The sequence below is a fragment of the Juglans microcarpa x Juglans regia genome, chromosome 6D, assembly GCF_004785595.1.
Source record: "Juglans microcarpa x Juglans regia isolate MS1-56 chromosome 6D, Jm3101_v1.0, whole genome shotgun sequence".
Classification (NCBI taxonomy): domain Eukaryota; kingdom Viridiplantae; phylum Streptophyta; class Magnoliopsida; order Fagales; family Juglandaceae; genus Juglans; species Juglans microcarpa x Juglans regia.
The window spans coordinates 3,967,747-3,994,868 of record NC_054604.1 but is presented as its reverse complement, the minus strand read 5'-3'; the positions used below and the strand labels follow the sequence as shown (position 1 = coordinate 3,994,868).

At 34.6% G+C, this 27,122-nt stretch overlaps 1 protein-coding gene across 1 annotated transcript; it reads left to right on the top strand.

The window, feature by feature from the left end:
- Positions 1-9,391: 9,391 nt before the first annotated feature.
- Positions 9,392-16,151, top strand: LOC121268916 (ATPase 11, plasma membrane-type). The gene is made up of 21 exons (XM_041173184.1): positions 9,392-9,764; positions 9,880-9,999; positions 10,092-10,190; positions 10,285-10,422; positions 10,558-10,692; positions 10,787-10,966; positions 11,064-11,270; positions 11,356-11,475; positions 11,584-11,703; positions 11,919-12,041; positions 12,124-12,228; positions 12,366-12,510; positions 13,286-13,450; positions 13,567-13,805; positions 13,997-14,029; positions 14,173-14,254; positions 14,642-14,802; positions 14,974-15,159; positions 15,248-15,430; positions 15,517-15,695; positions 15,789-16,151. Exons 1-21 carry the CDS (start codon positions 9,711-9,713, stop codon positions 15,883-15,885), a joined length of 2,871 nt encoding a protein of 956 aa, XP_041029118.1. The 5' UTR covers positions 9,392-9,710; the 3' UTR covers positions 15,886-16,151.
- The last annotated feature ends 10,971 nt before the right edge of the window (positions 16,152-27,122 follow it).

Here is a 27,122-nt window from a genome sequence, read left to right as displayed (position 1 = left end):
ATAAGTTTGAGGTGAAAGTCATATAATCTAAGAGTGAGGGCAGTATGGGTTTTAGGGATTTGGAGTTTTAATGAGGCTTTGCTTGTTGGAGAATGATGCAGTTTCCATATTCTTTGGTGGCTTAGTTCTTTAAAGAAAAGTATTTCAAGAAGAAATCTTTAATGGAGCCTAAACTCGATAAGGGTGCTTCTTTAATTTGGAGAAGTTTGTTCTCAGCAATTGACTTGTTAAAAAAAGGTTAAGATTGAGAGTGGGTAATGGTCAAAATATTAAGATATGGGGGTATAAGTGGCTTCACTCTCTAGAAACTTTTAGTGTGCAGTCACAAGTCAGCAGGCTGGACTAAGAGGCAAGAGTGAATGAGTTGATTAATGAGGAGAATCACAGCTTGAAAGAGCAGTTAGTAGCCGAAATGTTCAATAAGGAAGCAGCAGAGCATATTTGTAATATTCCTATTAGTTTCCTTGGAGGACCCGATAAGAGTTATTAGGGATATACTGGTGATGAAACTTTCAGTGTAAGGAGTGCTTATTATTCTGCTCTAAATCAGAAACATATGAAATAGGGAGAGTCTTCCATAAAGAGTGGTTTGGAAAAGTGTTGGAAGAAACTATAGAAATTGGAGGTACCAGAGACTGTGAAGAGCTTCATGTGGAAGGTTTGTCAAGTTGTGTTGCCAACAAGACATAATCTATATAAGAAACAGGCGGTAGACAATCCAATTTGTATGATATGCAAGCAAGAGGTTGAAACAGAGGTAAATGTGTTATGGAGATGTGTTGCTGCTAATGACATATGGAATGATGCAGCAAGCCCAGTGCAGAAATGGAATGTAAATGAAATTAATTTTTTAGAGCTTTGGATAAGGTGAACAGAGACACTAGATGATGTTACTCTCAGTTGGGTTACTGTTATGTTGAGGAAAATCTGGCTAAGAAGGAACAAATTTCTATTTGAAGGTAGAATGATTGATCCAAAAGGACTTGTACTGGAAACTGATGAGCTAATGGAAGAGTTTAAGGTTGCGCATGTGAGAAGGCAAGAAGGTCAGCAAGGAGGGACTTGTACCAACAACACTAGAACATGGAAAACACCATCAGAAGGTTACATTAAGGCCAATTGGGATGCTGCACTACATAAAGATGTTAAGAAAATGGGTATTGGTGTCGTAGTTTAGGACTGTGAACGAGAAGTTTTGGTTTCACTCCTTGCTAAAAAGAGTTTTAACTCCAAACCAATGCTAGCCGAATGTTTGGCATTGTATAGAGCAATGGTTTTGTGCCATGAGCTTAACCTTTGCAATGTAATATTTGAAGGTGATGCACAAAGTGTTGTGAAGACGGTAAATAGTAAAGAAGAGAATTGACTTTGGTTTGGACAAGTAGTGGATGATATCAAAGAACTACTTAAGAGAAGACAAGATTGGAATGTTGAATGGGTACCTAGAGCAATAAATGTTGTTGCACACCAACTAGCTAAGTTTAGTTTTAATTATAACAATGAGATTGTAATGATCGAGGAGAGTCATGAGTTTACTTCAAGTAATATCTTGTTTGACAAACTCTATAATTGATCTGTTATTATCAATGGAAAGTTCATTTTAAAAAAAAAACATAACAACACATGTAATGCATGCACCTCGTCCTCTCGTACATCTCTTAATATATATGACTAACTGCTATAAGTATAAAGGGATTATCTAAAAATAATTTTATAAATTAATGTGATCTGTAATATTTATTTTATAATAAAAATAATTTTATAATTATCCCAATTTATATGATTATTTAATCTTTGTGATACGTATTATATTGCCAAAGCTGGAAACTTTGAGACCGAGCGGTAGGCTTGTTGATGGGCGGGTGAACTACTAAAGCCAACGCATGCATTTACATGATTATAAATGCATTCTATTCGTGAAGACGAATACATATATATCATGTAAAAAATCTTTCTCCTTTAAAATATAACTGTATAAAATATGATATCACGTCTATCATCTTTCTTATTTTGGAAAAGATTCAGTGTCACATCAGCCAGATTTAAAACATCATTAATTATTATATAAAAATAAATAATATTTATAATTATAAAATATGTAAGCGTGTTGCGTCTTTATTTGTAAAATAATAAATATATAATCTACATAAAAAATTAATTTTTTAATAATAAATTTTTCTATTTTTTAAAAAGAGTAAAGGATACTTACATAACTTTTAATTCAATCTAACCTTATTTTTTTAATTAGTTTTTAATTTTTTTGAGCTTGTAACACTTTGAGACACAAACTATATAGGTCAGTTTCATCAACATCACATTGGTGTCGTGTCTATATACATATCCCTAGTTGTACGCAAATTGAAGATATAAAAAAAATAATAACAATAAACTATGATAAACTTAAAATAATATATATATATATATATATATATATAAAAGAAGAAGAAGAAGAAAGGGGAGAGGAAGAGAATATAGTCCGTTCTATTTGACTGCTTGTTATTTTTTAAATTTTTTATTTATATTTTTTTAAGAAAAATTTAATTATAAACGATTCTGCATATTAATATGTAGATTTTATTAAAAATAATGATAATTTGAATTTAGAATATGAAAATAACAATATTAATATGCAGATTAATATGTAAACTTATTTTTAGATAGTAAAACTCTTTTTTTAATAGATTTAAATATTTTTAAAAAATAAAAAAATATACTTATACACTTAAAATTATTTTTTTAAAAATAATATTATTTATTATTTTAATTTTTATCATCTTTTTATTATTTTATAATATGATATTAGATAATTAAAAATTATTTATTATATTTTATTTATAAATTTATTATTTAATATTATATTGTAAAAAAATAAAAAGGTAATGAGAGATGGGATAACGAAGAGATGTTTTCAATTTTTAAATGGGCAAAGTAACTTTTTCCATGGAAAAAAGGAGAATCATCGGTCATGACTCATCACTGACTCTAATGACTTTTTGGGTGCCCGAAGTTGAATTATTATTTTTGTTTTTTCTCGAGAAAGTTGAATTCATTTTTTTTTCCGAGCTGTGGCCCAATTAATAATTATGTGGGTAAGTTTATTTATTTATTATTCTACTGAGCAATTAATGTTTTGGCAGAAGCTAGGATTATTAGCAGCTGTGACTTTTGTTGATTGGTGCATGTATGTATGGCTGGCTTATGTCAGCTAAAGTCATGAGTTAATTGAAATGGGGCCCATACACTCTCATTACGCATACATACATACATCATCCCTTAGCATCATGTATGCATGTATGTTACAAATTGAATTTTATATGGTAACAAAAATAGGCTTTTTACACTTTTTTTTTATTTCTTATTTTTTTTTTCATCAAGGGAAATAGTTCTTACCCTTTGAAATGAACGAATATATTTGATATGAAAATAAAATTTTATCTGAGATTCATTATTGTTAGTAATACTTATTATATCATGTAATGCATGTTAAGTAATTATCATTTAAATACTGATTAATATATAAAAAAATCAGTTAAAATGTGCCGTATCAACTAATATGATTAAAAATTATAAGATATAAAATAAACACTATCATTAACGTGTATTTCTTGGTATTTTAAAATTAATATTTAAACCCATATAATTGACTATATAGATCTTTATGGTACAACTACATTTTGAATAATTTGCAGATCGAGAAGCACTGCTGACAACATACACTTGTGATAAATAGAGAAGGAGAAAATCTACTTTGCCTCTCTAATTTGACACTTTTATTTAACTCCTAGTTAAAATTTATTATTTTATTTTATTTTATTTTTACTTAGTGGTTAAGGAAGTGATTTTAAGTGTATTGGTGTATTTTTTTTATTTTTTAAATATATTTAAATATGTTAAAAAAATGTGAAAAGAAAAAAAAAAAAAAATTTACGCTGGACGGTATGTCCAGCGGTCAAAATGGGGCGGCTACTATGCCGCCCCCAATAGATAAGATAATGCTGACAAGTGACAACATGCAAAATATGTGCACATGATCCAAATTTGGAAATTATAAGGTACATATATTTTGGACAATCATACACTTGGAATGAAATGTGGCTAAAGGAACATATGTGGGGAAAGAAAAATAGGTGACAATTTGGTGTCTACCATGCACCTTATAATAAGTTACAAACCAAAATCCAAAAATAGACTTGTTTGGATACCAAAAAAAGAAAAAAAAAACAAATTTCTAATCCACTGCAAATTTTTTTTAAGATTTATTTTATTTTTTCATTTAATAAGATGCATTTTCTTGAGTTATCTTAGGGTTTTTATTTTTATTTTTTTTATTTCTTTTATTTTGAATGGAAAATGAGAAAATTTATAGCTAATGTTTCATTAACCGAAAAGCTAATAAGAGCACTGTTATCCATTTGCCTTTACTTCTCCAACACCTTACACGGGGTGATGTGGTATTTTATTTTATTTTTGTTTTCTTCAAGTAAAACGAACGTTTTATTGAATTTCTTCCTCTGCACGCCCATTCGAATTTTTCCCCTCCCCTGCATCACCCCTTTCCCACGTTGCTCCTCTACCCTCCTTTGGCCAACTGTGCTTCGTTCGTCTCATCACCGTGTTGTGCCGCCGCCGACGCCAACAAGCCAAACAAACTCCAGTCATTCGCCACCATCTCGCAGGTGACATTTCTCTCTCTCACTATACATGGTGTTGGGTTAGTTTTGAGATTATTTTATAGATCCTCTCTTTCTTACAAGTGTTTGTGTTTGCTTCATAGAAGTAATGACTGAGTTCTTATTGTATTTGTATGTCCTCTTTGTTTAAGTTTTCCTTAAAATGACAACAAATGTAGTCAATTATATGCAATATCTTTATTGAAATGCAATTTACAGTTTAGGCTCAAATGGACCTATCCACACAATTCCTTAACAAGTCTGGCAGAACAGATGCAGATAATTGAACTTCTAATCAATAAAGGGGCTCTATCAAGTTTTATAGTTAAGCTCTTATCCAGTCCTATCTCAAATATAAAAAATTCGAGATGAGATAACTATAAAATAATGAAGGAAATGGAGATGGAGTAACCTGTAAAATGTTGAGAAACCAAGAGCGAGAGGGTCAGAGAATGAAGGAAATGGAGGTGGAACCTTCAAAATTTTGAAAAAACGAGGGCGAGAGGGCCAGAGAGTGAAGGAAATGGAGGTGGAGTAATTTGTCGATGTCGGTCTGGACGTTCCACGGTGAGCGAAGGTGCAGAGGAGAGAGAGAAATCGCCTAGGGAAAACAGAGGCTTGGTGGGTGCAAAGCCTTTTCTCGCACGGCGATGCAGCGGATCTGAGCTAGGAAAAATAGAGACTTGGTGGGTGCAAGTCCTTTTCTTGCACAGTGATGAAACAAACTCTGAGATTTTGGAAATGAGATTTTGGTGGGTTACAGATAGAGGGAAGTGAGGAAGATGGGAAGAAAATTCTCTGAAGGGACGAACCCCATCTAGGTGGGAAGTGAAAAATCGTGACATGGCGACCAGATCGGGTTTGCCACTTCACAGTGTGTGGTGTTGGTAACTTCAACCGGCTTAGGAATAGATTTCTTTCGCTAATAATAATGTTACCAAATTTAGTTTCCTCTCCTTACTACAACTATGCAACAAAAATAAAGGTGTGATGCTAGTTGTAACAATAACAGCATTATTAATGTGGGAAACATATATTAATCATAAAAAATTAGAAGATTTAGAAACTTAAAAATCAAGCTATAACTTTATTATATATTGTCAGGTCAATCGTGTTGATGTAGTGTGCCAAAAATTTTATTCTCAAGTTTGTGTGTAGATTATACTTAATAAAATATTTATATAACATGATTTGATCGAGAAGATAAATTTTAAAATTTTAATATTAAAAATCAAATTATACAATTTAAGTGATGTGATTTACTGTTGATACTATTTGAAATATCATCACCCAAAATAACTTAGGTTAAATACAAAAATAATTCACGTTGTTGCTACAAAACTAAACTACTACTTGACTTTCTAGTTGAATTTTTTTAATTCATTTAATTTTGATAAAGATGAAATTGATCCATGCAGTCAGAAATCCGTAGTAAACTTTTAAAAATTTAGAAGCGTCACGCCAATACTAACCGACCAAGAGATGCTTGACACGTGTTACTTGAATAAAAAACTAATAATCATAAAAACAATAAAAACAAAAAAATAAAAATAATTTTTCCAGAAAGCCATTCCCCATGATTGAATGGGCAGTCGAGGAACCCTCTACCACCCAAGCCACCTTTGGGCCATTGAGCTGCCCGCGACGAGCCACCCAACACATGGGGAGGCAGGGATGTTACCTGCATAGGTGGGAGTGAGGTTGACCATTCCTCACACCCGTCCATGTTGGGAGTAAGGTTTGCACCCCACACTCCATCTCGGGAGGCAAGGGACGGGGCTCCTTGCCCTGGTGCTAGGGACAGGGGAGGACATCTCATCCGTCTTGCCCTTGCCCTCGCCCAATCCAATGATACTTATGACCCATTGGACTTGAAACTATTTCTGGATCTAAAAATAATTTTTTAGATCTAAATTTTCACATAATTAAAATTATAAATTAAAATTTGTAAATATAACCATAATTGGTTAGAGTTGTATTCACTTCATTACATTGCCTTGATCTCATAGTCTTACTTTTATATAAGAGGTCAATGCAATACAATAGTCTTACTTAAGTAACGTGAGACTCAGTGCAATGAAGTGAATAGACCTCTGACAAATTATATATAAATATATACAATTTATTTATATAAATATTTATATTTATATAAATATATGTCCTAGCGGGATAAGGGGCAGGGCAGGGCCCTGCTGGGTTAGTCTGCTCCCTGTTAGAATTTCTCCTTGCGGGGCAGGGGTCCTGCCCTCGCATGGGCGGGTACAGTTGTCTACCTTACCATGCGGACGGGGGTGGAGTAGTGGGGTGAGGCCCCCGCCCATCCCTATGGGGAGGGATTTTGTTTATTTATTTATTTTTTTCAAGAAAATATATTGTAAATACATTTAAATTTTATGACTGATTTTTATTTATTTATTCAAGTAACAGTTATGGAATGCTGATATGGCGTTTCTAACCTTTTACCAATGGATTTTCTGACCATTGGGGCCAATTTAATATCTTTATTAAAACTATGAGAAATAAAAAATATAATAAAAAATGTTTGAAAGTAATTTGATTTTGAAATAAACTATATTGATTAATTTTAAAGAAATGTTTTAGCCACAAAGAGATCTTATAAAAATAAATTTACAAACTGACGTGTTTTGATATAGTATATTGATTATAAAGTTATTTTTAATATAAAGTAGATATAACATATTCTATGAAACTATATCAATTTTTGAATTTATTTTTATAAGATTTTTTTTGTGACTATAACACTTTTATATTTAACCCAACTAATTATGAGTAGAAAAATTATACTCATCATCCACACACCACACACTATATGTAATTTTTTTTCTCTTACCAAATGTGTGATGTATGGATGATGCGTAGAATATTCAATTAGTTTAGGAAGAATAAAACTAAAATAAAATTTTAAAAAAATTTGAAAAATAAAAATAAGTGTAGTGTGTGCTATGTGGAGATGATGAATAGCAAAACACGAGTAGAGTAATGATATTATGCCCCTAATTTATACCACTCACTTTGATACTTGACGTGATACTACAATATAGTGTATGATGCCTTATTAAAAAAAATTAAAAAAACATATATTCAAAATAAAATGGCTTCTAAAAGCATAAAAGATGAAGATTAAAATTCTATACTACTTTGCATTTGTGTTCTTAATTTTTTTTAATAAGTTACATAACACGTTAAAGTAACAAAATGAGTAATATAAATCAAGGAGGATACAACCATTATTCACTAATTATATAAATAAATTGAAGAACCTGGTTTCCTATTGGTTAATTGAATTAAAAGGCAACGAAGTTCGTGAGAGTTTAAGCAAACAAGTTACGTGATAGAGTTTGAAAAGATTAGGGGCTGATGCAGGTTGGTGTCCTCATTCCATTAATGATGATGTCTATATCAGAATCGTCTTCTGTCACTTCTAAATATATATATTTTTATACATCTATTTTATAATCAATAAACTTAACAAGCATTAATTCATGCAATTAGTAGAACGGACAAAAGACTTTAAGACTTTGAAAATTAATAATTTTATAAACTTTACTATAAAGAAAAATAATTTTTTAGTAATATTATTGTAAAATTTTTACATTATACATCATACACGTGACATAATTTTATTTAAAGAATAAATTTTAAAATTTGAGTCTTATAAATTAAATCTTATCATTTAAATGACGTGGATGCTATGTAAATAATGTGTGATGTAGATAACTTAGAATAAAATTAATTTTCCCTTTTTCATGATGCAGTCTATTTTTTTTTTTATGAAAATACATGTACCTTATATATTTGGAACTTGCGTAAGTTGTTACTTTTTTATTTATACAAAAATGACTCTTATAATTGAGAAATGATATTTCTAATTGTGAAATATATAAATATCGTGTAATTATTTTTAAAAAAAAAGTAAATATGAAACTCATATAAAAAAATAATTTTTTTAATAATGAACTCTACTATTTTTTTAAAAAATTACGTAACACTTACATATTTTACGATCGTATCTAATATTCTATTTTAAAAATAATTTGATAAAAATATCTTCAATTTAAAGCAAAAATATTAAAATAATTTTTAAAAAAATTCTGTGTATCTCTCGTTAGTGTTGAGGTGCTAGAGTTTAGATATAAATTTAATATTGTTATACTGATTATTGCCTAATAATTTCAAGTCTCGTTCAGATAATAAAATGAGATAGAAAAATTTTAAATAAAGATAAAAATTAAAAGTTAAATAAAATATATTTAAAATTTTAATTTTAATTTTTAATATTATTATTATTTTAAAATTTTAAAATTTAAATTATTTATTATATTTTATTTTAAAATTTTAAAAAATTATAATAATAAGATAAGATTAAGGTGTCGTTTGGATTCGAAGATGAGTTGATATGAATTGAGATGGATTGTGAATAGTATTAAAATTTGTGAGTAAAAGTTAATAAATAATAATAAATAATAATGAGATGAATTGAAATGAATTGAGATTAGTTACGAATACAACCCGGACCTAAATAAAACCGTTTCAATCTCCAAACAAATCTCAATTTTAAATATTGCTAAACCTTATATCTCGGCATGAAGTTGGATACAAATCCGTACTAGCGTAAAGTAAGGAGTAAAAGGTCCAAAGTGCTTCTTTCAGTTCTTTGATATAAAAGTTTTGTTGCAGGGGCTTACTTGATATTTTGTTCAGAGAGAGAGTACAAAAAGGTTGCGACTGTTTATTGTCTTGCCACCACTCCACTGCTCTTTTAGCGGTTCTTCAGTTCTTCTTCTCCCTGGTTTTCTTGCAGATTTCGTGTTGGTGGACTATCGTCATTTTGGTCTCTAACCTTAAATTTGGGTTCAAAACCGGTTTTTTTCTTTTTTTAAACTGGGTATTGCTTGGTTTCTGTTCCAATTCTGAGTTTTTGTGTTACATGGTGGCTCCTTGATGGGTTCTGATCTGTGAATGATTCTGTTGTGAGAGGAAGTTAGAGAGTGTGACTGCGTGTTAGAGAAAAGGGAAGAGATGGGGGACAAGTCTGAAGTTTTGGAGGCTGTTTTGAAGGAAGTTGTGGATTTGGTAATAGATCTGAACAATTTGAAGCCTTTTTTTGGTTTTTTATTGTGTCTGTGCTGTGGTTTTTGTTCTTGTAAGAGGTTCTTCTGTGTTAACATTTTGGACTTCGTGAGTGTAGGAAAACATACCCATTGAGGAAGTATTAGAGAATCTGAGATGTAGCAGAGAGGGTCTCACCACGGAGGCTGCCGAGGAGAGGCTAACCATTTTCGGCCACAATAAGCTTGAAGAGAAAAAGGTACTGTTTCATTTCTATGGTTTTCCTCGTTCTATGGTGAAGTCAGACGTTGGTCTTCTGCTTGCTAATATTGTCTTCTCGTTGTGTTTCAGGAGAGCAAATTCTTGAAATTTTTGGGGTTCATGTGGAATCCTCTGTCTTGGGTGATGGAAGCTGCTGCCATCATGGCGATTGCGCTTGCGAATGGAGGAGTGAGTACTCAGCTTTTCTGGTTCTTCTCGTTATTTCTTCGAGAATTTGTTGGTTCGCTATGACTTTGTTTAATTGTGCCTTAAATTTCTGCAGGGGAAGCCCCCGGATTGGCAAGATTTTGTAGGCATTATAGTCCTGCTTTTCATCAACTCAACAATTAGTTTCATCGAGGAAAATAATGCTGGTAATGCTGCGGCCGCTCTCATGGCTCGTCTCGCTCCAAAAGCAAAGGTAACGGATTTGATGGCTTGCTCTTCTGTTGCAAATTAGCGATCTTTAAATTCGGGTTGCGTATATGGTCTCGTGTCAATGTTTATTTAAGGGTGATTCTGAGATGGTTTCAATCATGATAATTTTGTTATAAAGGTTCTTCGAGATGGAAGATGGAGTGAGCATGATGCTGCGGTTTTAGTTCCCGGTGACATTATCAGTGTTAAACTGGGAGATATTATTCCGGCTGATGCTCGACTTCTTGAAGGAGATCCATTAAAAATCGACCAGGTTTGTCTCCTACTATTGAGTGTTTTGTATTCTGTATTCATCCTTACAATTGGTAAATTTCCATTTTTCTTAATTTCTGATTTGGGCTTCACAGTCTGCACTTACTGGTGAGTCCCTTCCAGTCACGAAAGGTCCTGGAGATGGTGTCTACTCTGGTTCGACTTGCAAACAGGGAGAAATTGAAGCAGTGGTCATTGCCACTGGGGTCCATACATTCTTTGGGAAGGCTGCTCACCTTGTTGATACCACCAACCAAGTGGGCCATTTCCAACAGGCAAGCGGATAGATGCACTCTATCTGATTCTTGATCACTATTCCGTGTCTTTCACAATTTTCATTTCAAGTATATATCTTTTTACCTGGTTTTGTAGGTCTTGACTGCAATTGGGAATTTCTGTATTTGTTCAATTGCTGTGGGGATGGTTATAGAACTTATCGTTATGTATCCCATCCAAGATCGGAAGTATCGTCCCGGAATTGACAATCTTCTTGTTCTTCTCATTGGAGGAATTCCAATTGCCATGCCTACAGTTCTCTCTGTGACAATGGCTATTGGTTCTCATAGGTTATCTCAGCAGGTTCGTTGGGTTGTGTTAGTTGTCCATTTGAATGTGGCATTAGGATTTTATGGCTTGTGATGGAATATGGTAACAATGATGGCAGGGAGCTATCACAAAAAGGATGACTGCAATTGAAGAGATGGCAGGCATGGATGTCCTTTGCAGTGACAAGACTGGCACTTTGACGTTGAACAAGCTTACCGTTGACAAGGCTCTTATTGAGGTCAGTTAGGTGATTCTGTTGCTTGCTTGGTTACAGCTGTATTTCTTCCTGTAATAAGATTGGAAAAATACTTATTTTAAACACATGCCTGAGAATTTACCTCTTCAGGTTTTCGCGAAAGGAGTTGATGCAGATACTGTTGTTCTGATGGCAGCTCGAGCTTCTAGAACGGAGAATCAAGATGCAATTGATTCTGCTATAGTTGGGATGTTGGCTGATCCAAAGGAGGTAACTTAATTGAAGTCAGGGTGGTTCAATATTTTTTCTGGGTGATGGTAATGCTGTTACTCGTAGTTCATTAATTATGGTAGTGAAATCAGGATTCTTTTTCTTGGAGGAAATTTATTATGTTCATTTTTTTTTCACTTGATTTAGTTATTTGATTCCAATTTGTTTGTTTGTTTTTGTTTTTTTTTTTAATATTCCATTCTTGCTCCTGAAAGGCACGTGCTGGCATTCAAGAAGTACACTTTCTCCCTTTTAATCCTACTGATAAGCGGACGGCATTGACTTATATTGACCGTGATGGTAAAATGCACCGAGTCAGCAAAGGTGCACCGGAACAGGTAAGTTGCCCTCCCTAACTTTTGTTTGTGGCAGTCCTTTGATACAATATCACCCTAAGCTCGTGTGCCATATGATTGTTAGATTCTGAACCTCGCCCATAATAAGTCAGACATTGAGCGCAGAGTTCATGCTGTGATTGATAAGTTTGCAGAGAGAGGTTTACGATCTCTTGCCGTAGCATACCAGGTAGCGGGATATCTGTTTCTTTCTTTTCAAATCCTATCATAACTACAGAAGATGTACATCAGTGCTTTGTTGTTATATTATATTTTACTAATATAATTCCAACACTCCTTGATTGGATTTTCATCCATTTTCTGCAGGAAGTTCCGGAAGGAAGGAAGGAGAGTGCTGGAGGACCATGGCAGTTCATCGGTCTAATGCCTCTCTTTGACCCACCTAGGCATGACAGTGCAGAGACAATAAGGAGGGCTTTAAATCTTGGAGTGAATGTGAAAATGATTACAGGTGCGTTATATTGTAATTGGAAGCCATGGTTTTGCTCGAAGTCCGGTAGTTGAAGTGCAACTTCATATATGCTTTTAAATCTTTCTAAGCAAAAATGTTTCCTTTGTGTCTCAAGTGGTGTATTTGGATGGAAAGGAAAGAACTGTGTTTCAATGATAAGGAGCGTACTTTGGAGGAGGTTCAGAATTTTTTTGTGCACTATTTATTGCTTTGGTTTTCTGCTTTAGTGATTAATGGAGCTTCTGCTCATGATTGTTTGTTGTTTTCTGCTTCTTGAATGTATTTAGGTGTTTTCTTTTGTATACTTCTTGTATACATGGCATTGCCTATTTCATTCGATTTAATAGAATTGTCTTTCTTACTTGTAATAAAAAAAAAGATTTAAAAGCATAAATAAAATGCTATTGCATGTGAGGGAGCCCTTACAAAAATGAGACTTAAAAGTCTTTCAATCTGGTTCCAAATGTGGGCTGGGTTTCCGTATTTGGATTAAACCTCATATTGGATGTAGAAGTTCAAAGCTGCCTTGACCACAACCACTGGTCTTGGTGGGTGAGATCATTTTATATAAGCTATAATTCTACTATTCTCATTTATCCTTTAATCAACTGAAACGGTTCTTTTTTCTTCTGTATTCATAGTGCTGGTGATCAGCTTTTCTAATATTACTCTTATATCATTTATTTTTTGAACCTTTTATCACCCTCTCTTGAAGGTGCAGTAATACCCTTTTTAGTAGTTGGCTTATGTTTCTGAGCCTTGTGTTTTCTGTCAGGTGATCAACTTGCAATTGGAAAGGAAACTGGACGTCGGTTGGGAATGGGTACTAACATGTATCCTTCATCAGCTTTGCTAGGACAGGACAAGGATGAGTCTATTGTAGCTTTACCAATAGATGAGCTGATAGAGAAAGCTGATGGCTTTGCTGGTGTTTTCCCTGGTATTTTGATTTACATCTTGTTTGAATTGTATTCAGTCTCAGCTAATTTTAATTGTCACTATAGGTTGCCAGTCTTAGTGCTATGTTGTCCTTATATTGTTATATTAATTGCTCAGAGCACAAATATGAAATTGTAAAGCGTTTGCAAGCGAGGAAGCATATATGCGGCATGACTGGTGATGGAGTGAATGATGCTCCTGCCCTAAAAAAAGCTGACATTGGGATAGCTGTTGCTGATGCAACAGATGCAGCTCGTAGTGCTTCAGACATTGTCCTCACAGAACCTGGTCTTAGTGTTATCATTAGTGCTGTTTTGACCAGTCGGGCAATCTTCCAGAGGATGAAAAATTACACAGTAAGCAATAGGCATAGGTTTCAAGTTTGATTTAACATGCTTATAGTTTTAGTATGCTTATGGTTATGATCAATGCCAATTTTTATTGTGATGATAGTTCTAAATTTATTTGTGTCAAGTGCGCATAAGCTCTGGTTTGAGTACAAGTACATATTTGATCAATTTACTAAAATTCGTCTTCTGCTTGTCAGATTTATGCGGTTTCCATTACTATTCGTATTGTGGTAAGCCAACTGTTCTTTGATTTTATAGCATAGATGGCGCCATCTATGTGCTTTATGGCAAGTCTTTGTTGATGATTATATTTGATGAGTTAGTGAGTTATTTTCCACTCAGAATATGTTCTGCTTCTTTGATATGGTTACAGCTTGGCTTCATGTTGCTGGCGCTCATATGGAAGTTTGACTTTCCACCTTTTATGGTGCTTATCATTGCCATCCTTAATGATGGTTCGTGGTTTCTTCACTTTCTTGTCTCTCTCCTCCTCCCATTTGTTTGCGTGTGCAGCACAATTTATATAATTATTTCTTGCACATTAAATAGGTAATATAGTTGCTCAAAAACAGGCATTCACTGATCTTGTTTAGTAGGTATTGAGATTTCACTGAATAGATAAAGGCGGATCCTGTCTCTTTTAGCTCCATATTTATTCACATAACAGTTTCTTATGGTGGTACTGTTGTTAATTGATGCTCGCTCTATCATGGTAGTGAAAAGGTTTCTGCTGTGCTAACCAATTAAATGCTCTTCTAAGTTTCATATATTTTTTTAACTAGCAGTTTTAATGCTGGTTGCAAGTATCTTTGAGCTTTGTTACTTGCATTATGACATGTCAGGTACTATTATGACCATATCAAAAGATAGGGTGAAACCGTCTCCTTTACCGGATAGTTGGAAGCTAGCTGAGATTTTTACCACTGGCATTATTCTTGGTAGTTACTTGGCAATGATGACGGTTATATTTTTCTGGGCTGCATACAAGACAGACTTTTTTCCGGTAAGATGGCCCACCTTTGTTCTCATCCGTAGGCCTTACATGACCCCTAGGAATGAAATGTGTTCATTTTTTTTGCAGCATATTTATCAGAATTCTTTTGTCTATTTATATGGTTCTGGACGCTTCTTTTGGTTACTTACTAATTGATTTCTTTGCGGGGTGCTTATTCAGCGCACATTTGGGGTGCCAACTCTTGAAAAAACTGCTCATGATGACATCCGGAAGCTTGCTTCAGCAATATATCTGCAAGTGAGCATCATTAGTCAGGCCCTCATATTTGTGACACGATCTAGAAGTTGGTCATTTGTTGAGCGTCCTGGGATGTTGCTTGTAGCGGCTTTTATTATTGCTCAGCTGGTGAGCCAACTGCCTACAATTTTTCATTTTGCATTCATTGCTGGTGGTTAAAGACAAAGTGTTTTTCCTAATCTTTCACTGCCGGCAGATTGCTACTTTGATTGCTGTCTACGCGAATTGGAGCTTTGCTGCAATTGAGGGGATTGGATGGGGTTGGGCCGGCGTGATCTGGCTGTATAACATAATCTTCTATTTTCCTCTTGATCCCATAAAGTTCTTTATACGCTATGCTCTAAGCGGGAGGGCTTGGGATCTTGTCATTGAGCAGAGGGTATGAATGGCATCGGTTTGTTGGAGTACATTATTCTATGGTGTCTTTGTTACTAGTTATTATTGATTGATTTCTCGAAAATGTAGATTGCTTTCACAAGACAAAAGGACTTTGGGAAGGAACAGCGGGAGCTCCAATGGGCACATGCACAGAGAACATTGCATGGGTTGCAGCCACCGGACACCAAGATGTTTACTGAACGAACACATTTCACAGAACTCAATCAAATGGCTGAAGAAGCCAAAAGAAGAGCCGAAATTGCAAGGTAGGTGGTGATCTTTGACAAAGGAAATGTGTGTGTTCATTTTGTACACAATTCTGCTTGTCTGATTTGTTTTATTCTCATTGCCTCGTTCAGATTGAGAGAACTCCATACACTAAAAGGTCACGTGGAATCAGTGGTGAGACTGAAGGGTCTAGACATAGACACAATTCAGCAAGCATATACAGTCTGAGGAAAGTTCATATATTGGTCCTTACCAAATGCTGCTGTGAAAGCTGCTTCTTCTAGCTTTGAGAGTAAAGACATGTAATCAAACATGTCCCTGAGTTTACCCCCAAAACATCCTTTTAAATATGACACTATAATGTCCATTTTCAGCGGTTACAGATGGCTGAGGTCAGCTCTTACCTATTTTCTTCCCCCTCTGTGTTTTGGACCTCTCTCAAGTAGCCTCTTGTGGTGCTCGAAAATAGTGAAGTGCTTATTATATTAATGGCATATAAGAAGTCCATATCGATATTTATCCTGTTTATCATATGCAAACCTTCCTTGCTTATATATATATAATACTTGTGATTCTTAAACTCATGACACGCCCGTTGTACTTTTCACCTATTTGATATTTTCAGTTTTTGGAAAATTCGAGACTTCAAAATGTTATTATCTTTAATGAAAATGTGCGTAATAAAATCATTTTGAAAATAAATGTCTTAAAAATTGGAGTAAAAAAAGAAAAGAAAATAATAATGTGCTAGAGTAAGGGTGGATCTCCACCTTGCGTGAGGTGGAATGTGGAGGGAGAAATTAATTTTTTCTTTTTAAAATCTTTTTGTTGTTTTTGTAGTGTGTTTTGTTTCATTTGTTTTATTGTTTTGTTTCATAAATTCTTTGGGTTTGTTTTCTTGTCTGTTGTTAAATTTATTCTATTACATTTTTGCTTTAATTAGCTAGAAATGTTGGAAAATGGGCTCAATGGCCTTGGTTTTCAGGGGTAGCGTAATGATACTCTTACCACTCGAGACTATTGGTTTACTACCACGATTTTCTCATATGTAAGAGATTTGACTGTTTGCTCTGTCAGGAGTTTTTTGTTCCTCTGATATATGAAGCTTCTTTATTCAAATTGCCCGCTTTATTCAAGCACAAGCCCATCCCCGTCTTAGTGCAAAGTGTGAACTCCCATCCTGATGGCGAGCCATCGTAAACGGCGGCAGAACGAGATGGATAGTCTCTTGCACACGAACTCTCTCTCTCTCTCTCAATAAAATCTTTGTGTCGGTTTCGTTTTTAGTGGCCAACCATCGTTCAAAGGCGTCTAGGAGAAATCACTTGAATGTTTTCCTTCTAAAACTTCTGGAGTATGGGTCTCCAAGCTATAGAAATCCATCCAAGTACTTATAAAAAAAGTTAATGGAAATTCATATAAATTTTTGGCCATTATTATGTTCATGGTGTGGCCATGTGTGTATCTTTCAAATACTTGTGGTGATCTTTGGTTTTGATGCATATTTCTCTACATTTATAGTAATTTTATGACAGAATTTCCATTCGAGACGCAAATGTTAGGTCTGAGATTGGAGAACGAAAATGAATGGAGAATAAAAATGAAAGGAAAACGAAAGGAAAGGGTTGAGATTTATTAGAGCATGTGTACATGCCTTAGAGGATAACACCTCACAAGCCACATCCACTGCATTCGTTGCATGTTCTCAACAAAATGCCAAAATTGACTGCTCAATATGGAATATTGTAGACTCTTCTAGAATGATTCTTTTGTAACTGCTCATCTCTTCTATAAATATGAGTGCTACTGTATTGAGGGGAATATTCGAAATACCAGAAATGTATTTGTTTAATATGAAATCTCTTTGATGCATTCTTTCAAACACCTCTGCTACACTTTGTTTCTTTCTTGCTTTAACATGGTATTGAGAGCCCGATAGGGCCAACGCCCACACTTTCCTTCTCTGATCATCTTGGCAACACCCAAACCCACTTCCTCGAATCCCTCCATCACCAATTCAGCCTCACATCTCATCACCATCAAACTTTCTATAGATAACTATCTACTCTAGCACGCCCAAATTACCATGTTCCTCAATGACAACCAACTCGTTGGATATGTCGACGGATCCATTCCCATACCTCCCACCACCATTGACGATGAACCTAGCCCAGACTATACCTTTTGGCTTCTTTAAGATCAGCTCATAATGTCTGCAATTTATTCCTCCCCCACTGGTATTGTCATTTCCCATGTTCTTGATTGCTCCACTTCCCATCAAATCTGAAAAACACTTCACAATCTTTACTCTGCTCAACCACATCTCATCTCATGCTCACGAAGTTTCAGCTTGCAACTCTAAAAAAAAGGTCCGATTTAATCTCTACCTATTTTCATAAAGCCAAGGCCCTGTCTGCATCTCTCAATGCCGCAGGCCATCCTCTCCCTAATTTTGAGTTTATCATCTATTTTTTAACTAGATTAGGATCTGATTTCGAGTTCGTAGTGTCTTCCATCACTACGCGTCTCGATCCTCTCTCCATTTCTCAGGTCTATAGTTTTCTTGTAAATCACGAGTCACGTCTTGCACATCAAACCCTATCTCTCATCTCAAACAATTCCTTTAGTGCTAACTCCACCACTATACAAGGTTCATTTACTCCTCCTAACTGAGGCTGTGGTCGTGGCTTTCAGCGTGGACGGAGTGGTTGTAATTTTACTATGTCTCCTTTTAATTTCTTTTCTTCTTTTCACACCAATCGACCAACCTACCAACTCTATAATCATATTGGTCACACGGTCATGTCTTGTTATTATCGGTTTGATCATGCATATCAGTCTCCTCCTTCCCCATCTCTCTCAGCTAATTTAACTAATTTCCTGAATATGTCCATTGCATCTGCTAATTGATTTCCAGATACTGCTGCTTCTACCCACTTCACTTTTGATTTTTCTAAGCATAATCTGGAGTTCACTCCCTATCAGGGGCCAGACCAAGTAACTATTGGAGATGGATCATTCCTTGCTATTTAGAATTCTGGCTTTGGCTTACTTTCGACACCTTCTGGCAATTTTCTTCTCCACTAATTACTTCATGTGCATTTAATTTCTCGAAATTTATTATTTGTTAGACAATTTTGTTTGGATAATTCAATTTTCTTTGAATTTAATTCATCTGTTTTTTTTTTTTTTTTTTTTTTTTTTTTGGTGAAGGATTTACATTTCCATGAGGTACTTCTTCAGGGCCCCGTTAAGAATGGCATGTACATCCTTTCAATTGATGATAAGGATGTCACTCTTCCCTCACGGTATGCTTTCATTGGCGAAAGGACCTCACCTAACACATGACATGTTCATCTTGGTCACTCCTCTCCTCGAATCACTTCCTTTACCACACGACATCACAATCTTCTAGTCACTTCCACATCCACCTCATCTCCCTGCTTGGCGTGTCTTCAAGCCAAATTACACGCTCTCCCTCACTCACTCTCACTTTCTCGTTCTAATTTTCCTTTTCAGTTGTTATTTTTAGATGTCTAGGGACCTGCGCCTATGCTATTCTCCAGTGGTTTTAAGTTTTATTTTTCTATTATTGACGACTTTACCAAGTATGTTTGACTTTTTCCTTTACGTGCCAAATCTGATGTTTCTCCAATTTTTCTAACTTTCATTAAATATGTATGTAATACTTTTTCTAAAAATATTATTGTTCAATCTGTTTGGGGCAGTGAGTTCTGCCCCTTTCATGCTTTCTTGCAAAATATTGGCATTTCTCATAGAATCACCTGTCCATATTCTCATGCACAAAATGGCAGCATTGGATGGCGTCATCGCCATATTGTTGAAACTGAGCTCTCTCTTTTAGCCCAGTCTTCGGCTCCTAACAAATATTGTGTTGATGCTTTCCAAATAGCCGTTTTTCTTATAAATAGAATGCCCACACCCATCCTTCATCATATTTCTCCCTCTCAAGCACTTTTTAATTCTCTACCTGATTATAATTTTTTACTTGTTTTTCGCTCGGCCTGTTGGCTTAACCTTTGTCCATTTAATCATCACAAATTAGACATGCGATCTTAACTTTGTGTATTTTTAGGATATACCCTTGATCACAAAGGGTATACTTGTTTGCATATCCATCTGGAAGAATTTATGTTTCACATGATGTACATTTTGATGAAACTCTATTCCGATTCGCATCTTCTCAAAAAATTTATCTAGTCAGGCCCCTATTGCGCCAACGCCCATTTCAACTAATTCTTTCTCTTCTTCCCTACCAATTCGAGCATTCTTTCCAAACACTCAAACTTCCTCCTAGCCCCCAATCTCCCCGTCTCCCTCCACAAATCCATCCCTCACTCTCATTTCTCATAATCAAGCCCATGAGCCCATCATCACAAATCCGACCCACCCTTCCGAATCTCCTTATCCTCTTGAATGCACTTCTACTGCGCCGTCTCCTTCAAACCCTAACTCCTCTCTACATCTTGTTGCTCTATCCTCCTCCATCTTTTCTTGCACAAACACTCATCCCATGACTACTCGGTCCAAAGCCCCCATCATCCGTCCCCTTTATCGACAAGATGACACCATTCCATGGCCACTCCCTCACCACAGTGTCTCCCTCACCACATATTCTTCCATCCTCGATGAGCCCACCTCCCACATGGAGGCTTCCAAATTCCCGGCCTGGCGTGCTGCCATGGCCAGTGAGTTTGAAGCTCTCATCTGAAACGAGACATGAACTCTCGTTCCTCCCTATCCGTGTCAAAATCTCTTTGGTTCGAAGTGGGTCCTTAAGACCAAACAGCTTGCCGATGGGACCATTGAGCGGCGCAAGGCTCGTCTCGTTGCCAAAGGGTTCCATCAACAAGCCGGGCTTGACTACTTGGAAACCTTTAGCCCAATAGTTAAGCCAGTTACCATACGCCTCTTGATCTTTATTGCAATGTCTTGACAATGGCCTCTTCATCAATTAGATATACAAAATGCATTCTTGCACGGGGACTTGGAAGAAGATGTCTTTATGCAGCAACCAACTGGGTTTGTTCATTCTGATTTTCCTCATTATGTTTGCAAATTGAAAAAATCTATCTATGGTTTGAAACAAGCCCTAGGGCTTGGTTTGCAAAGCTTAGTTCGAAATTATTAGCACTCGGTTTTCATGCTTTCATTTCTGATTCATTCCCTTTTATTTTTACATCTGCTACTGCTTCTGTGTATGTACTAATTTACGTCGATGACATAGTAGTTACTGCCTCAGATTCCTCTCTCATTATTGATTTTATATCCTCTCTGTCCATATATTTCTCGGTCAAAGACCTAGTTTCCCTTCATTTCTACTTGGGAATTCATGTCTGTCGCACTGCTAAAGGCCTATTTTTATTTTAGTCTCATTACATCTTCTGACCTATTGAAGAAGACTAATATGCATGAGTCAAAAATCGTGTCAGCACCTATGTCTACATTTGATAAACTTTCAGCCCTTGATGGATCCTCATTTGAGGATCCTCATCTTTACCGAAGTGTCGTTGGCAGTCACCAGTACATTTCCTTATTCGGATATCTCGTTTGTAGTCAATAAAGTCTGCTAGTATATGCATTGTCCCTGTAACTCTCATTGGCATGCTGTCAAACGCATACTGCGTTATCTCAAACTCATCACCTCCCTTGGTTTATTTTTTTTTCTTCTGCCTCTCCCCTTAAACTTACAGCATTTTCGGATGCTTGGAAATCGACAGGTGGGTTTTTGTGTCCATTTTGGGTCTCACTTAGTGTCTTGGAGTTCCAAAAAATAACTGACAATAGCTAGATCCTTTACTAAAGCAAAATATAAATAAGTTGCAACTATTGCTTTTGAACTTTTGTGGATACAAGCATTGTTAAAAGAATTGAGAATTTTTATTTCTGAAGCACCAAACTTGTTATGTGATAATATTAGTGCAACTTATCTTTCGGCTAATCTTGTTTTACACTTACAGACTAAACATGTGGATCTTGATTATCATTTGTATGTGATCGTGTTGCTAACAAAACTCTCACTGTCTCATTTATTTCAAGTAAAGAACAAATTACAGATATTTTCACTAAGTCGCTCTCATCGACGTGATTTGCTCTCCTATGTTCAAGCCTCACCATCCTACCGGTGTCGCTTGAATTGCGAGGGGATATTAGAGCATGTGTACCTTCCTTAGAGACTAACACCTCACAAGCCACGTCCACTGCATGTTCTCAATAGAATGCCAAAATTGACTCTGCTTATTATGGAATATTGTAGACTCTTCTAGAATGATTCTTTTGTAACTGCTCATCTTTTCTATAAATATGAGTGCTATTGTATTGAGGAAAATATTTGAAATACCAGAGATGTATTTGTTCAATATGAAATCTCTTTGACGCATTCTTTCAAACACCGCTGCCACACTTTATTTCTTTCTTGCTTTAACAAGATTTGAGTTTTGAAATTCAAAATGAAAACAAAAGAGTTTTAAATTTCGAAGTGTTCTGACTATCTGTTCAGTTAAATTTTTGACATATGAGCAGAGCCAACAATAGCAGATGGAGACGCAAGAAAAGAAAAGAAAATCAAATCTATGGGTAGTAAGCAGCTAGTCTCAAGTGGTAAGTTATCATTACCTTAAGGGCATGCTCCTTTCAAAACCAGGAGCAAACAATTTCTTGATGTCATGTCCTATCAGTAAAAAGCTAATGATTTACCTAACATATGTGATGTGGGCGCCTTACAGACTTTTAGGGTAAAAGATGTTTATTTGCAATATCTTAGAACTCTGGTTCGAGATTCAAAATGAGTGTTTCAACGTTAAAAAGTTGATAACACATGCGGTCTGATGACAAATTCTCAAAGGAAAAATCAGTGCTTAAAGTTGGTAGTTTGGGTCAAGTGTTTTTGTTGAACTGTTTTTGACATTGCAGGCATTAAGCAAAGGCAGCATTTAATTACTTGTTTGAATAAGAACTAAGTTGATAAGCTACGATAATAATGGATCGCCCATCTACCCAAACAGATGCTACTTCATGTACATGTATGCGGTCCTGCCCAACTAGTTCGTGATTCAACTTTCAATACCTAGTTTCTATTCTTAACTCCCGAATGGTACAATAATATCCAAGTTTTTTCATCACTTTCTTTTGATTTCTTGATTAGAAATGATACTTTTAATTTTACGGCACGTAAGTCTTGCATATTTTTTTAAAAATAAATAAATATGAGATTATTGTGAAAGAGAAGAAGAGATCTCGCTTAAAAAATCTGCTCTTTTAAAGAGTAAGGATGCGTTTAGATGTTGAAGTGAGTTGAGTTGAGTTGAGTTGAGATAATAAAATATTGTTAGAATATTATTTATTATTATTATTATTCTTTTAAGATTTGAAAAAATTGAATTGTTTATTATATTTTATGTTAAAATTTGAAAAAATTATAATGATGAGTTGAGATGAATTGAGAAGAATTTTAATTCCAAACGAACCCTAAATTAGTCCATTTAGAGAGAGTTAATTATACGACAAGGTGGCCATGTCGAGGTAGTGGGGTTGCCCCCATGCAAAGAAGTTTATCTCACATTAGTTTACTTGCGACCAAACTGAAATTGAGACTAATTTTTGGAGCAAAACAGAGATTTCCTTAAGGAAACGCGTAATCATTAAAGGACTACTGAATTATTGCATGACATGACATGACTATATATATATATAGTTTCAGAATCAAAGACGTACAATGCTTTTCCACTTGCTCTGTTTTGGATCTTTTTGGATGATGCTACAGATCTCCCTACCGGATCACCGATGGTTCAAGTGTATTTTAGATTTTTTTTTCTTTTATTTATTTTCTTAACATCTGTAAGTATAGTTTTTTAACAAAAAAATTGAAAAACATAAATTCAATAATATTCATTTACTTAATCATCAAGGGGAAAAAAAAAAAAAATCAACCATCATCTATTGGTTCAAACAATATTATCTTTTTTACAAATTTTGAAGAGTGATGTTAGGGTGTAGTCTGAATCTCATTTTTATATATTTTTTAATTTTTTTTTATTCATATTTTTTTAAATTTTTTAAAAATATAAAAAAATTTAAATGTATACTCTGTTTACTACTGTTTTTTTTTTTTTTTTCCTGATATGACATGATTGACATTTTTTTTTTCTGATATGATATCATGGCATTGATCATGAAAGATTGAAAGTTAGTATAAAAGGCAAGTGTATGACATCACTTCTTTCGCAATAATATCTCACAATGACCTTCTGTTCTGGAAAAATATCCGACATTGACAAAGCCTAGTATCTGCTGGTCAAAGCTCCAGAAGCTCCATTTTTATTGTTATTTTTTTCCCTCCTCGGCAAGTAAAATTTTTATAGGTAAACTAATCGATACAAAATACAAATTTGATAAGGTTCTAGAATCTTTTCAAAATTAACACATATTATAATATAAAAGTAAAAAGAATAAAGTAAATGATCGGAGTAAAAAAATTGATTCTACTCAATTCCCACAATGAGAGATCATTTGGTGACAACTTTTAAATAGTCTGACGAATAAATTATAAAACTGTAGCTAGAAGTTGCAGTAGAAAGGGTTGTGCTGCAATATGTGATAATCCAACTTCAACGTGCATTCCGACCATTTTATTTTGTTACACAAATTATTTCAAATTATTTTATTTTATTTAATTATTATAAATTTTAAAATTTGTATATAAAATATAATAACTAATTTAATTTTTTTTAATTTTTAAAATAAAAATTATATTAAAAAAATTATATTCTAACAATATTTTATTCAACTTTCAAATTTCATATAAGCTAAATTCCTAATCAAATTGTTAACTCTTTTGAACAAACTGAATTTTAGATTACGTTTAGATAATGAGGTGATTTTAAATATTCTGTGAATAATAGTAAAAAAATAATAAAAAAGTAATGAAGTTAGGTAGGGTATGTATTACCGGCTCTTGCAAATATAATTTTTCAGAGGAAAATTGTAGTACTTGATTTAATAATAATAATAGTAATAGTAATAGTAATAGTAGATCTATAATTATTTAATAACCCTTTTTATAACCAACCAAACTCAAAGTGACTGTGCATCTTCATAGAAAATGTTAAATAAACCCCTTCTTGATTTGAATCTTTTAGTTTTAGATATAGAGAATTGTAGAGAACAGTAGGTTTAACTCTTCTCCGTCGTCGTCATTGGAAAATATTTCATTATCTTCTTTCACTTAGGCAGAGACAAGGGTTTTTTTTTTCTCTCTCTAAGCAAGCTTGCATTTTATAAATAAAATATAAATTATTACAAACGATTAAGGAGAGTCTGTCCTACTATCGATATACAAAATAGTAGAAGGAATAATTACTAATGGAATGCTACCAAACAAAGAGTTTGTAGCCGTCCATTGTGCAACAAAATACGCAAATCGATTTTGGGATCGATTAATCTTGTGAAAACTCCAGCCCATGTGAGATTTCAAAGAGTTTGCAATATCATCCGAAATTGGTGCTATTTGCCAAATTTGTTCCTCTTTATAAATAGAAGAAATCACCAACTGAGAGTCACCAACTAGAGAGATAAAGGGATGGTTGAGGTGTTCCGCCATTTTAAGAGCTAACTTTGACGCAAGTGCCTTTGCAATCACTGGGGTAGTAGTAAAATTTGTCTTGGTCTAGATTTCGATGACTTCTTCTGTTGAGTTTCTACTTACAATTGAATCCAATGTGAAAGAATTCCTGACTGCTGCATCGAAGGATATGCATATTTGATTTGTGAGAGGTTTTTGCCATTCCTTCTCCACTTTGGATTCAAACTTTTCTTTCCATGCATGAAGATTTTCTTGATAAGAGAGACTCAACTGTTGTGAAAGATTGTGAAGAGAGAGTTCCTTATGATTATGGACTTGGTCATTTTGAAGCCTCCAGATAAAATCTAGAATCAGACCAGCAAAAATTTTGAAGGGCTGTTCTTCCTGGGAGGTAAGATCGAATTTTTTCTGAGGGTATAAAATAAACTGGAACCAATCCTTCATTGAATTTACTGCCAGCGAAGATAGATTTAAAGGCCATCTGCTGCAACTCCAGAGAATTTTGGTTATGGGGAATTCCATGAATAGGTGCAGGAGAGTCTCTTCTTTTTCATCACAGAGCGGACAATTTATGGAAGGAATGCTCGGAATGAACCTTTTAAGGTGCTCTATTGTTGGTAAAATATCCCAAATATCTTCCATAAAAGGAGCTGGTGGCGGTCATAGATCCTGAATTTCCAAATTTTCCCTCATGAAATATCTGGGATTGCTTCTCTGGAGTAGTTGGCGATAGTTGATGCAAGATGGCGGGCACTTTTAACTGAGAAAATCCAATTTTGAGTTTTAGTCCAAATAGCACAATCTGTAGTTTGATTGGAGTCGGGTAAAGGAATTTTAAGGATTTCCTTTATGCTTTCTTGTTAGAACAGGATGTTAACATTGGGAGATTTCAAGATTTATTATTCTAAATGATCAGGTTTGAGACCTTGAGGACAGTCGAGAGATCAGCTGTGTGGGTGAGAGGGAAATGTTTAAAGTTTTCCAGAGCCAAAATCCAGGGATCTAGCCAAGCTCTCACAGACAAACCATTTACAATTTTGAAACATGTACCCTTTTCGAATAATGGTCTTGCCTTTATAATTCATTTCCAGAGACTCGAGTCAGTTACCTTTTTGGTTGCTAATTCGAATTCGCTTGATTTCAAATATTTTTTGATAGAAGCTTGTGTTAGATATTGTTGCTTGGTTGGCTCATTTCTCATCCTGTCTTCGCTAACAAAGCCACATTCATATTTTCCATCAGTCTTAATCCCAATCCACCATTTTTTTTTGGTTGACAAATAGATTTTCATGATTTTAGGCAGAGCTTGTGCTTTTGGTTATTTGCTTTTCCCCACCAAAAATTTTTGAAACTAGTGTTCAGTTTCTTGCAGATTGATTTTCGAAGCATATGTGTTGAAATTTGATATGTGGGGATGGCACTTGCTATTGATCTGATGAGCATAGTTCTACTGGCTTGAGAGAGCATTTTTGATTTTCAACCATCCAGCCTTTTATTAATTTTTTCAAACAAATCTTTGTAGTCCTCTTTCCTGGATCGACCAAATGTTGTCAGCATGCCCAAGTATTTTATTTTTGAGGTCGACTCTTTGTATGGCATATTCTTTGAAATTACTCTTCTTGTTGCTTGACTAGTATTTTGAGTAATGTAGATAGAGGATTTGCTTTGATTGACGTGCTGGCCAGACCAAGCTTGATATTTATTTAGAGTATTGTTGATCGCCTGAATCGACCTTCCATTTTATTTTGCAAAGATAATTAAATCATTTGCAAAAAGAAGGTGAGATATTGAGGGACTATCTCTACTAATTTTAATACCTTATAGCTTTTGCAATGCTTCTGATCTGGCCAATAGCCTTAAGAGT